General features: G+C 59.0%; 2 protein-coding genes across 3 annotated transcripts; both read right to left on the bottom strand.

Annotated features, from left to right (window-relative positions):
- Positions 1-605: 605 nt before the first annotated feature.
- Positions 606-4,617, bottom strand: LOC125153214 (interferon-inducible GTPase 5-like). Of its 2 annotated transcripts, none has more exons than XM_047836128.1 (3): positions 4,571-4,617; positions 1,960-2,598; positions 606-1,352 (listed from the first exon to the last, which is right to left on the bottom strand). In XM_047836128.1, the coding sequence occupies exons 2-3, from the start codon at positions 2,561-2,563 to the stop codon at positions 709-711; spliced, it is 1,248 nt and encodes a 415-aa protein (XP_047692084.1). In that variant the 5' UTR covers positions 2,564-2,598; positions 4,571-4,617; the 3' UTR covers positions 606-708. The 2 variants fall into 2 exon arrangements, with proteins under 2 accessions (XP_047692084.1, XP_047692085.1); XM_047836129.1 differs by having other exon boundaries at positions 1,960-2,599; positions 4,582-4,616.
- Positions 4,618-5,102: 485 nt separating this feature from the next.
- Positions 5,103-8,248, bottom strand: IRGC (immunity related GTPase cinema). The gene is made up of 2 exons (XM_047836031.1): positions 8,162-8,248; positions 5,103-6,672 (listed from the first exon to the last, which is right to left on the bottom strand). Exon 2 carries the CDS (start codon positions 6,564-6,566, stop codon positions 5,172-5,174), a length of 1,395 nt encoding a protein of 464 aa, XP_047691987.1. The 5' UTR covers positions 6,567-6,672; positions 8,162-8,248; the 3' UTR covers positions 5,103-5,171.
- Between the last annotated feature and the right edge of the window lie 4,675 nt (positions 8,249-12,923).

Here is a 12,923-nt window from a genome sequence, read left to right as displayed (position 1 = left end):
CATTCGAATCACGCCACCTCACCCTTCCCCAACGCGGTTGGTTCCGTCACCAGCCAAGTCTGGCTGCCCACTACCCCATGCCCCTTTGGCCTCCTTGCCTTCCTCCTGCCCTTGGACGTACCCATACAGTCCTGGCGTCCTTGTTGTGGGAATCCTGGGGGCGGGGCGGGGGGTGGTGAAGAAAACACCCAAGAGGCCAGGAGTGGGGTCCCTGTAGATCTCTAAAGACCGAGGGGCTGAGGTCTGGGACGCATGACACCCAGGTCTTGCTGACCGAGAAGACCTCAGGCAAGAAACTCCCTTAACGATCTTCAAGGCCGTTCAGAGCGGAGACATTCACTTGCCCTCTCTGAACCCCTCGCCCCACTCCCCTGACTACACAAACACCTTCCTAAGTGCCCTCTCAGCTAGGCAACTGAGATCCTCCCCACCTTGTCAGACTTTATGTGTCCCATGTCCCGCCCCCTCCCTCTGCTTCCCAGGGGGACTGCTGGTTGATTTGAGCGTCCAGGGCAGGGAAGGTGGGGGCAACGGCCAGAGAGGGCATAAGATCCGGGGCTCAAAAGTACAAGACCGCACACAGTGCAGGAGGGTTGGAGCTTGAGTTTCTTTCCATTCCTCAACACCATCCAGCCTGGGGACAGATGGAACCTGTGTCCTCCCACTCTTACACTGCCACCTCCAGCTGGCCTAAGCTCAGGGCTGGGATTATTGATTGCATTTATCTGGGAGCTCATGGTCAGAGTCGTCGAGGAAGGCCTGGGTCAGCACTCTCTGGGCATCCTTGACCACCTCGTCTAGAGCTGTGCGGAGCATCTGGTAGATGGTGGCGAAGCTGATGCCGCAGGTGGCCAGGGCGCCTAGGATGGGCACACCGAGGAGCTCCTGGGTGAAAGCAGAGGCGTCCCTGGAGGCCTGGCCCAGTAGTTCCACCACCAGTGCCTCAGTGACCTTGGTCTTCCAGCCCTGTACCGCCTCCAGGATCTTGTGCAGGGGCTGGCCTGTCTGCTCAGCCAGCCTGACGAGGGAGTCCTCGTCGAGGCTGAGGCTGCGGCGGTAGCCCTCCAGGGAGCTGATGAGCACATACAGGTCACATGCCACATCCCGTACGCCTGGCACGGGGCTCGGGTTGACGCCACAGGCCACCGTGGCCACCAGCCAGATATGCTGCCGCAGTGAGGCTGCCTTCTTCTCTAGGATGGGCTTCGAGACGTTGGGCACGGCCAGCAGAAACGCGTGCTGCTTGTGGCTCTCCAGTTCCTTCACCATCAGCTCCTCCAGCAGGTGGAAGTCGTACTTGCCCAACTCAAACATGGAGAGCAGGAAGACCTTGGGGTCCTTCAGGCCCTCCGCTGCAGAAGACAAGAGCACCGCTCTGTTCCTGCGCTGGAGCAGGCCATGGCGTGCTGACCGCCGCGGAGGCACAAGCACTTGCTGTGAGTGCACAGCACGTGGCTCGCGAGAGTTGGCCCTGGAGCCAGGCTGCCTGAGTTCGGACCCCAGCCTTGCTACCCACCACCCGTGTGGCCTTGGGCAAGTTACCAAACCAAACAAGGGGATAACTGTACCTGCCTCATAGGGATGTTGTGAAGGGAGCGCATGAAAACGGTGCCTGGCCTGCGATAAGCCCTTAACAAATGTCAGCTGCCCTCGGCCACAGGTGCCAGCATCCCGTGGGCGCAGAGCTTTTGCACCGCTCTAACTTGGCAAACACACACGCCAGAACGTGCCCTGTTTCCTTAATGCAGGTGATTGGTCTCTGTCACCTGTGACCGGGAAGAGCCAACTCTCAGGAAGTGAATGGCAGCTGTAAGCATTATTTCACCGCGGGGCCCGGATCAGTCACGCAGCGCGACATTGGATGACCCCTTCTCCCACTGTGGGCCTCAGCTGGGAGAGGAAGGGGAGGGGGCCGGCAAACCCTCCAGAATCCACCCACCTCCAGAGCCTGAACCTCACCCCTCAGCCGCCGCCCACAGTCTTCCCGGATCTGGCGGAGCACTCTCTCCTCGGAGAAGGTGCTGGGGCGCCGGCTCCGCGAGGCGGCAATGTCCACGTCCACCTTGGAGCGGACGAGGTAGAAGCGTTTGCCCCGCTGCAGGATCTCGCAGGCCAGCTGGGCATGGTGGGCGGTGAAGCTGTCTGAGGTGATGATGACGAAGAAGTCGTAACGTTCCAGCAGCACCCGCTGGAGGTATCTACCGGTCCGGAAGCGGGACGTGCCTATGCCCGGCAGGTCCCAGATGACGATGTTGGGGTACTTAGGGTGTGGGTATGGCGTGGGGTCCACCGTCATTTCCACCACGCCCGTGCAGGCTGAGTTGGGGTCCTCGTCTCCCAACCCCCTGATGGCATTGACAAAGGTCGACTTGCCGGAGCCTGTGCCCCCAGTGATGCCAATGTCCAGCCTGGCATCCTCCAGCGAATGAAGCGTGGCCTGCAGCCTGGCGGCCACTGCGGGCAGACCCCCCGCCTCAAAGGCTCCCATCAGAGCACTGGTGTCCCTCCATAGCTCCAGTATCTTGGACTGGCTGAGGCTTGACTGGAAGACTCTGCCCGCCATGGGCTACCTGACGTCCAGGCCTTCAGGATCGATGACCTTTGGCAGGGCAGGGAAGGGAATATTTTCACCCGGGGCCGCCCTCTCTTCTCTACACCCCCCAGCACGCCCAGAGTATCTGAGGCCTTGCCAGCAATCGTACTGCGAGTGCAACCATATGTCAGGCCCCGTGCTAAGTGCTTTATTTCAGTTAACACGTATTCATCACTGCCAGGTTCTCCTCCTGGAGCATCTCATAAAATCCTCATAACAGCCGGAAGAGGAGATTCCCTTACTATCCACATTTGGCACCCAGTGGAGAAATCGTTTGCCCAAGGCCTCCGGCTAGTGCATGGAGTGTTGGGACTAGGAATCGGTCCCTCTGATCCTAGAATTTAAATTCTTTTTTTTCTTCAAGGTCATTATTTTGTTAAGATTTTAGTTTCGAGTAATCTCTACACCCAACGTGGGGCTCGAACTCACAACCCTAAGATCAAGAGCCGCACGCTCCACCGACCTAGCCAGCCAGGTGCTCCTAGAATTCAAATTCTTAAATGACTTTTTGTGGCATTTACCATGCACCGGGCACTACAACCAACCATATAGGGCGGTAATTAAGCGCTGGAACCCTCATCGTCGCTGGTAGCAGTTAGTGTTCATTTAGCGTTCGCCCGGGGCCAGCCACTGTCCTAACCACATGCGTAATTTCACTAAGTCCCCATTTTACAGAGAGGGAAACCGAGGCTCAGGGAGGTAAAAGTCACTAGATTGTCCAGCCTGCACCAGAGCCAGGACATGGACCGGCTCCCTCTGATCCTTCTGCCATACAGCCTCCCCACCCTATGCTCACACCGCCAGGGAGTCCCGTGTTCAGGGTGGTGTGTGAGGGTGCCCAGGTACCGGGATGTGGGCTGTGTTTTTGAGAATAGGTTTGGAATGGACCGTCTATCCTTGTATCTGAGAGTCTGGGATTTCCCTACCATAACCACTCACACCCTCTTTGGCGCAGAAAAGTCCAGGTGAACCCAAAAGTAGTCCCTGCACAGCCAGTGGGAAGGCGTCCCAGGAAGAGAAGAATCCTTTGGTTAACCCTCCGGGGGAAAGCTGCCCGTCTTAGTCCGGAATGGTTTTCTAGGTTTAAGGTAATTTGAGGCCCCAAATGAGGCTAGAATCATCACCACCAGATCTGGGAATACCCACAGGCAGTATTTGTGAGCACCTAGGGGTGAGGCCACCTCCCCGCAGGACAGTCCCCGCTTCGCCGCCGGCCTTATACACAGCCTCCGGGGTCTTCTTGTGAATTCCTGGAAACTCGCCTTTCTCTGCACCTAAATCCGACCCCATCCGTGACCCTTGTTCAAGCCCACAGAAAGCCTAGGGGCAGCCCTTGTCCTGTCCAAAGCCCCTAACCAGGTAGCGTGCGAATCTTTTAAACACATGTGACCCTTGACTCGGCATGTGAGGTTAGGCTTGTGCGAGGGTGTCAGATTCACTTTTGCATTCCTACCGAAGAGCCAACAGGGAGTAAGGGAGTGCCCGGGGGTTTGGTTTCACAGGGTCCCCTGGGCAGATACAGATGCCCTCACCCCATCCACGTGTTGCACATGCCCTGTGTCACCCGCAGCCCATGCAGCTCTCAGGAATCCTACCGCCATCGCCCCCTCATCAGTTCCATGGCCTTTCAGGACAACCCCAGCATCCGTGCACCCACACACCCACGCGGAGACAGCAGGTAACCCCAGTCAGCAGGCTGTTCACAACCTCGGACCCACAGTGTCACACCCCCGGAGACTTACCAAGGCCCCTCCCAATCACACACACACACACACACACACACACCAGAAAGCTCGTCACCACACATGTTCCCACAAGCCTCCGAAACGACTCGTTCGCGGTGGCGGGATTCGCCCTCTGCCCCCCTCCTTGCTTTGGCGGGCAGAGAAAGAGCCCACCAGCCTTACCACCCCAGGCTCCACGCGGAGGCCAGCCGGAGGCCGTGGGACCTCCCTCCCCCCCGCCACCGACACCCACCCATCACTCACTGGCAGCAGGGCTGGCTGGGGATGCTCTGAGCCCCCCACCCTGTTTAGCTGGGTTGCTAGGCACCATTGTACCCAACCTGGGCACTGATTGGCTGCCCCACCCCCCCCAGAGGCGGCCTTTGGGACACTGGGCTTCTCTGAAAGGGACAGGAATGGCAACAAAAATAAGTACCATAGCCAGTCCCAGTCCCCACTAAGTCACCCGCACAGGCTGACAGTTGACACCGGTCTTGGGTCCAGGCCGGGACATCCGGTTGCCCCACAGATCTCCCTTGGCTACCAGGGGACCAGGGAGAGAGATCCCAGCAAGGGGCCCTTGGCCCGCCATCCGGATCTTGAAGCTCTCCCCACCCAGCTCCATTCCCCCCCTTCCAGGTCAGCGTATCCCTCTTGGCCTTGGGCGCCCAGGCCTCCTCGGGCCCCTCCAAACCGCCCCTCCCCCGCCCTCCCAAGATGGCAAGCTCTGTCCCCCTCCACGCCCGCCCCTCAGCGACCACAGCGCTCAATTTCACTACAGCAGCTTCGGTTGGTTGGTTGGTTTTTGTCAAGGCTTGGTTTGTGGGTGAGGCGAGGGGACAGGGGCTGCGCGGTCACTTGTCTTCCAACAAGTCGCGCCTCTTCCAGCTGTCGAGGATATACTTGAGGAGCAGGCCGAGCTTCCGGCGGGTGGAGAGCGGGGCCTCCTCGCAGGTTCCCTCCCCGGACACCCGCTTTTCCACGCCGTTGTCACCCGCCGCCTCTAGGCTGACCGAAGGCCGGGGCTCGTCCTCCTCCAGGGCCTTGATGCGGACCCGCTGGGCGTCCTCGGCCATCTCATTGAGGCAGCCCTGGAGCATGGTGTAGACGGCGCCGAAGCTGATGCCCCCGGCCACCAGCGTCCCGAACACGGGGATGCCCCTCTCGAAGGCACGGGCCACCCGCATGGCGCCGTCGGATGACTGCGTGTAGAGCCGCAGGACAGTTTCCTGCGAGACCTCGTTGGCCAGCGGGGACCGGATGACGGAGCGGAGGTCGCCCGCCTGCTTGCCCACCTGCTCGGCCAGCTTGGCCAGAGAGTCGTCATCCAGGCCGAAGCTGCGGTGGTAGCCGCGCAGCGAGCGGAGAAGCAGAGCGTCGTCGTAGGCGGCCGCCAGCCCCGGCACAGGCAGGGCCTGGATGACGCCCGACACCAGGGCCGTCTTGAGCACCTGCTCCTGGAGCATGTCTTTCTTCTTCTGCAGCGCCTCCAGCGAGATGTCCGGCAGCGACAGCAGGCCGGCGTGGCGCCGGTGGGCCGGCAAGTCGTGCTCCCAGGTGGACACGAGCAGCGGGAAGTCGTAGCGGGCCGGCGAGAGGTTGGACACGAGGAAGATGCGGGGGTCGGCGACGCCGGCCGCCCGCAGCCGCTCGGCACAGTGGTCGCGGATCTCCTGCAGGACGGTCGCCTCGCTGAAGCCCGAGGGTCGCTGGGTGCGCGTGGCCGCCAGGTCCTCGTCCACCTTGGTGCGCACGAAATAGAACTTCTTGCCCTGGCGCAGGATCTCGGAGGCCAGGCGGGTCTCCACGGCCCCGCAGCGGCGGGCGGAGACCAGCAGGAAGAAGTCATAGTGGCAGAAGTCCACCTGCTTCAGGTACCTGTCAGCCGGGCAGCCCGGAGAGCCGGCCCCCGGCAGGTCCCACAGGGTCACGTCGGGCAACTGTGGGTGCGGGTAGGGCGAAGGCTGCACGGTGGTCTCCACGACGCCGGTGAGGGCCGCGCCGGGGTCCTCGGCCCCCAGGCCACGGAGGGCGTTGATGAGGGACGACTTGCCGGCGCCCGACTCGCCCGTGACGCCCACCTCCAGGCGAGTGCTATCGGAGGAGGCCAGCAGCTCCCGGAGGCGAGAGGCCGCCTGGGGGATGTCGCCCGACTCGAAGGCGGTGCGCAGGGCCTCCAGCTCTTCCTTGGCCATGAGGATGGTGGTCTCCTCCTCCCCGGGCACCGCGGGCAACCTCGAAGTCGCCATGGTGACCAGCGGCTCAGAGGGCGCGGGGATGGGGGGAGAGTCACGGGGGCGCGTGTGGTCCTCGGTGTCTGCGGGGGTACAAGGGAGCACTTGGCTTCTCCTGGGCCTTGGCACAGGGCAGGGAGAGAGAGAGAGAGACACGAAGGTATAAGGGAAGTCCCTCTGGCACCTCATAGCCCTCCCCTTCTCAAAAACCTGGGGCACGTTTTTGACACGAGGCAGGGCGGTCTGGAGTCTCACGGGCCCAGGCTCACATCCCATCCCTGCCACTAACTTGCTGTGTGACCTGAGGCAGGATAAGGTGGCTCTCTGAGCCTGCTTCTCCGCGTAAAGGGCACAGTGACTGACCTACCTCCTGAGGTGCTTAGGACCCTTCAAGGATAACCTAAGAGCAGCAACAGTGTGACAGCAGCTCGGAACCCACGCGGCCACATGGGGCCCCAGGCTTAGAAGGCCCAGCCAGCTCTTGGCTTAATACTCTGCTGACACTGACCGAGATTAATGATATTTGAACCAGGGGCCCTGTGTTTTCATTTTGCACCAGGCCCCGCAAATTTTGCGGGGCTGAAACCCAGCACCCGGGCCCGGGCAGGGAGCGCTGTTGGGAGCAGCCGGAAGGGGTGGTGAAGGGGACCCAGACCCTGGAGCCAGACCCGGAGTCAAATCCTGGCTCCCCACATACGCGCTGAGTGACGCGGGGCAGGTGACTTGAAACTGCCTGCCTTACTCCCCTCATCCATAAGAGGAGGCTGTAACTATGATAATAGCAAACCACCTCCTTGGGTTGTTGAGAATTAAGCGAGTTGATACATATAAAGCCCTTGAAATACAGTCTGGCACAGAGCAGACAGTCTGTTATCAGCAGCAACTCCATGATTATCGTGATTAATATTCCTAGCTGTGTGACGTTGAGCAATACCCTGCCCTCTCTGAGCCTCAGGGGGCAGCAACCACACCATGGAAGATAACGTTGCCACCTCACGGGGCTGCTGTGACGATCGATCGATCGTGAGCCCATGTATCTAGCCCTGGGCCAGCGTTCTTGGGTTCAGCTGGTGGGAGAAGCCTGCCGTGGGCGAATGCCCAGACGCTGGGAGTCCTTTTCGTCGAACACCCCGCCCCGCCCTGGTTGCTAAGCTAAGTTCACGCTAGGGATCGCCGTCCCCATCAGACAGAGAGGGACCGAGGCTCGGACTACACAAGTGATGTCCCCAGCCGGGACTCAAACCCAGGTCCCTGGGCTCCCTCATGCCTCCAAAGGGCCCCTCTGTCTTCAGCCACACGTCTTTGTCTCCCTGCCTGTCTTCTGGGCTGTCCCTGTCCACCCCCCACACTGTTCCCACCAGATCCTACCCACCCCCCTGCCACCCGGTGTAGGCATTTCCCCCACACTATGCCCGCTGCCCCTGCACCCTGTCCCCCTCGGTAAGGGACAGGAGAGCAAATGCTGGGGCAGGTCCCAGTGGCCAGGACCAGACAGGAGGGTGGCCCCTGGGGTGGGACTAGTGCTGACAGAGCTGGTGTTGGGCCTGGAAACCCCTTCCTCCCTTCCCCCACAGAGTCCAGCCAGAGAGCCCTGCCCTCAGGGGACTCACCTGCCCTGCAGGCTCTCCCTGTCCCCTCACACTCTCCCCACTGGTGGGGTCTCCTCCCCTGTTAGCCCAAGGTCAGACCTGTTGCTAGGACCCATTATAATAGCAAGCAGCAGCTCATTGGCCAGCCAGCCCTAGTGCAATAATGCGGCGACAGTGATGTCAGAGGGCGGGGTCCCCATCCCCTGGCTGCTGCTGGGGCCCCCTTCTCGGTCACACTGGGCCCTCAGTCCCCCACAAGGGACCCAGAGAGCTCTCTCTAACACCATCAGGTTCACAGCCCATCCGCTGTCTCCATCACCCTCAGCACAAGGTCCCAGCTCCGCAGCCTGAGCCCGTTCACCGCCCGCCCTCTGTTTCTTCTCCTTCCAGGGGGCTGTTTCCCAAACGTGTCATCATTCGTGTGCCCTTCTCGGCACCATCTAGTCACCTGCCACCCTGAGATGTGTCGCACACGCTCTGAGGGTGCTGGTTTAGCTTCGCCAGCGCTGGCTGCGGGGAGAGGCCAGGTCTGAAACCACCCACATGGTCACGGCCACGGCCACGGCCACGGTCACAGCACGCCTCTGCCTGGCCCTGGCCAGGTCTGGTGCCCACAAGCTGCGGTGCAGTGCCACACCCCCATTCGGTATCTGGTATTCAGGCCCCTGGGCTCGGCCTCTACCTCCCCAGAGCTTTACTGTCCTCTCCTGTGCCCAGCACAGCCCATCCTTCAAATCCCAGCTCAGTGCCAACTCCGTGTGACGCCGTGGTCCTCTCTGCCCTCTCCCTCCCCTGCTTCCTCACGACCACCCACCGCCCAAGATGGCAGCAGTGTGACAAACCAGGAGGCCAAAGTGGGGAGTGATGTGAATGAGAAGAGAGGCTGAGGCAAAGGCCCCCGAGACGGGGAGAGTTGGGGTGTGGAAGGAGACCCCCCCAGGAAAAAATCGGAGGGAAAGTCGGGCAAGAAGACAGAAGGGAGGAGACACCACGTCAGAGAGAACCAAGGAAAGACAGGTTACAGAGAGGAGGAAACACACAGACACAGGGAAGGGGCTGAAGGTCTAGAGACCAAGACGCCCTGAACCCCAGCCACCGGGGGACACCCCGCTCCCCCAAACTCCAGCCTCCATCCCCACAGCATCCAAGTGTGCGCGCGCGCACACACACACACACACACACACACACACACCCAGCTCTCAAGTCCTTGTAGGACCATGTCCACCCCATCCACCCCCCAAGCCTCTTCTCTGCCCAGGCCTAGTTCCACGGACCCTCCCTTCCCCCATTTCCTGGGGTGTCCCCAGAGGCCCCTCCTACCCAAGGATGGATCTGAAGGTCGGTTCTGGAAAGGAACCTGGGGGAACAACTTCAGGAGGAGACGGATGTCCGGTAAGGGACTAGACCAGCTCAAGGCCACACCAAGAGTCAAGGAAAGAATGGTCTGGAGCACCTGGGGGGCTCAGTCAGTTAAGCTTCCAACTTTAGCTCAGGTCATGATCTCACGGTTCATGAATTCGAGCCCCGCATTGGGCCCTCTGCTGACAGCTTAGCGCCTGGAGCCTGCTTCGGATTCTGTGTTTCCCTCTCTCTCTGCTCCTCACCCGCTCACTCTCTCTCTCTCAAGAATAAATAAACATTGGGGTGCCAGGGTGGCTCAGATGGTTAAATGTCCGACTTCGGCTCAGGTCATGATACCACAGTTTGTGGGTTCAAGCCCCACGTTGGGCTCTGGGCTGACAGCTCGGAGCCTGGAGCCTGCTTCGGATTCTGTGTCTCCCTCTCTCTCTGCCCCTCCCCCACCCATGCTCTGTCTCTCTCTCTCTCTCTCTCTCTCTCTCTCTCAAAAATAAGTAAACATTTAAAAAATTATTTAGAAAAAAGGAAAGAATGGTTTGCCAACCACACAGTCCAGAATTCTTCAGCCACAGAGAGAAAGAGAAACGCAAACCACTGGCTGATGGACTCACTCACACACTCGGTGACTGACAGAAGTACCCAGAGACCCGGAGATTAAAAAGTATTTTCAGACAAGGGAGCCTGGTGGCTCAGTCAGTTAAGCTTGACCTCGGCTCAGGTCATGATCTCATAGTTCGTGAGTTCGAGCCCTGCGTCCGGCTCTGTGTTGACAGTGCGGATCCTGCTTGGGATTCTCTCTCTCCTTCTCTCTGCCCACTCCCCCCCCTCCAGATAAATGAGCAAACTTCAAAAAATATATCTTTTCAGACATTCCCAGACACCAGACACACAGACCTGGACCCCTCCCCTAGAGTCACAGACCTGCACCCCCGGCCTAAGAAGGAAAGCAGAGACACAGACTCTCAAATTACAGAAAAGCTAAACTCCGGCAAATGCAAGGTTCAGCCGACTCACGTTCAGGCACACACAGACCCGCAGACCGGGAGAGACTCAACTGCACGCAGACCACGCACATAGGTCGTGTCCCCGAAGCCCGCCTCACTATCCATGACCCTCATTCATGCGGCCCCTGCTCCTGATCTGGGGAGCCCAGCCAGAAGTGTGGCAGACCCAGGCTCTACCCTCAGGGGCTCACAGGCCCATGCGGGAGTCACATCCACCCACAGACAGTGAGGACCCAGACCCAGGATGGGGGACCCTGGAGGGCCATGGGAACACAAAGGGGATACCTGACCCAGCCTGGGAGTCAGGGAGGGCTTCCTGGAAGAGAGGGCACCTGAGCTGAGAGGTGGGAGCCTGATAGCCTGCTAGGAAGTTGCATCCCAGGCCACAGGACCGGCCCTGTGCAAGGACCCTGAATTGACAGAGGGCTCTCATTCACCCAGGAATTCACGCAGTCTGTTACTTGGTCATTCCACGACCATTTGCTTAGACCTGACCCTCAGCCAGTCCCGGGACTGGTCCACAGGTGTGAAGGACACTTCACAGGCTGTTGGAGGAGGCTGACATGATCACACACAAGGCAGAGGGTTCCCTTAGTGGTTACAAAGTGCCAGGCGCTGTGTGAAACCCGTCGGATGAAGCAGCTCATTTAACTGGGACCAGTATTCTGTTCTCCCACCCCCCCCCCCACCCCCCGGCCACATCCTCTGACAGACATAAACCCCAGGAGCTGAGGTTGGAGGAGAGAGGAAGACACACACAAACGAGATGAACACATTCATGCATTCACTCTTTCCACGGGTCCCCTAGATGATCAGACCTAAGGTGCCCCGGTTGTCACAGGCACCATTTTCTGTCCCACCGACGAGGGGAAAATTTGCTGCCGATACAAGCATCACATGGCATTTCCGTAGGTCTTAAAATTTTTATTCCACGCTTACTCTTTGTAGGCATACTTAGAAAATACAGATTTTTGTACCGTGTGTCCCTCGCGTGCATCGCTCGTGCGTGAGAAACAGAGTGGCTAAGCTGTCCTCCTAACCGCAGAGTCTGACCCCGGGATGGCTGACAGTGACGGTAAGGTGCCATCCGCGACTCTCCCGGGTGTCAACATTGCTAAAACATGGGGGCGGGGGGAGTACCTCTGAGAATCAGTGAAGGGGGTTCCTGAGTGTCCATTCTGTGCCTGCCAGGCTGGGAACACAGCAATGACAGACACAGTCCTTTCCTACGGGGAGGCATATGCCTACTGTGTGCCAAGGACCCAGTAGGTTCGATGTTCAGAACCCAGCAGTGACCAAAGACAGCTCCGGCCTTGTCCCCATGGGACTCAGAATCCATGAGGGACACAGACCCCTCTCCTGACGGTGTAGAGTAGGGATGGAGTTGCCCAGACAAGTGTGAGAGCCAAGGGGGTGACTGACCCAGCTCGAGGTGGGGAGGTGTCAGGGAAGGCTTCCTGGGGAAAGTTCACTCACTATGCACACACACTTCCTGAACACCTGAAGCACTTCCCGAGGGATGTCTGCACATGTGGCCTTCACCTTCTCTCCATTCGCCACGAACCCGAGGAAACCTGAAGTTAGTCCCTAGGGATTCATTCATTCATTCAAATACACACTGGCTAGATACAGCGGTAGGAACTGACACACAGATGGCCCTTGCCCTCATGGAGCTTATATTTTGTGAGAAATGAAAGATAATAAACGAAAATAAGATCGTGTCAAATAGTATGAAGGAAAAAAAAAATAAAAACAAGAAGCGAGTTGTAAGGTTGGTGGATTGCCTGTCGCGGTGGCCACCAACAATTTCTCCCGTCCCTGGAGGCACATGCCCCTCTTCCCACCAAAAGCGGGAGTCTCTGTCCTCTCCCCTTGAACTTGGGCTGGCCTCATGACTTGCTCTGATCAATGGTATGTAGCACAAGGGACATTCTAGAACTTCCAAGCTCAGGCCTTAAGAGGGGGCAACTTCTGCTTTCTCCTTCTCAGAGCCCGAGCTACCATGGTGAGGTCCTGCTGGAGAGACCCCCGTGGAGATGAGCCTGAAGCCACCTTAGGACCTTCAAGCCCTAACTGACCTCCAGCTGACTGCAGCCACGACAGCGACCCCAGCTACATGGGAGCGGAAGAAACAGCTGAGCTCAGCCAGCGCACGGACCTGTGGGAAATAATAAAGCATTGTGGTTTTTTTTTAATATTTTTTAATATTTTGAGAGACAGATGGACAGAGAGCAAGCAGGGGAGGGGCAGAGAGAAGGGGGGAGACACAGAATCCGAAGCTGAGCAGTCAGCACAGAGCCCGGGGCAGGGCTCGAACTCACAAGCCATGAGAGCCTGACCTGAGCCGAAGTCGGAGGCTTAACCAACTGAGCCACCCAGGCGCCCCGATTAAAGCTTATTTAACATCATCATTTGGTCAA

This window comes from Prionailurus viverrinus, chromosome E2 (genome assembly GCF_022837055.1).
Source record: "Prionailurus viverrinus isolate Anna chromosome E2, UM_Priviv_1.0, whole genome shotgun sequence".
Classification (NCBI taxonomy): Eukaryota; Metazoa; Chordata; class Mammalia; order Carnivora; family Felidae; genus Prionailurus; species Prionailurus viverrinus.
Note: the sequence above shows the minus strand (reverse complement) of the source record. Positions and strands in the feature narration are given on the sequence as shown.

What these genes read in the sequence shown, in the direction of transcription:
- IRGC (XM_047836031.1), bottom strand. Translation starts at nt 6,566, where the DNA reads ATGGCGACTTCGAGGTTGCCCGCGGTGCCCGGGGAGGAGGAGACCACC.
- LOC125153214 (XM_047836128.1), bottom strand. Translation starts at nt 2,563, where the DNA reads ATGGCGGGCAGAGTCTTCCAGTCAAGCCTCAGCCAGTCCAAGATACTG. An exon ending in CTGTGGGCGGCGGCTGAGGG is followed by an intron (nt 1,353 to 1,959) that starts GTGAGGTTCAGG and finishes TGTCTTCTGCAG; the next exon opens with CGGAGGGCCTGAAGGACCCC.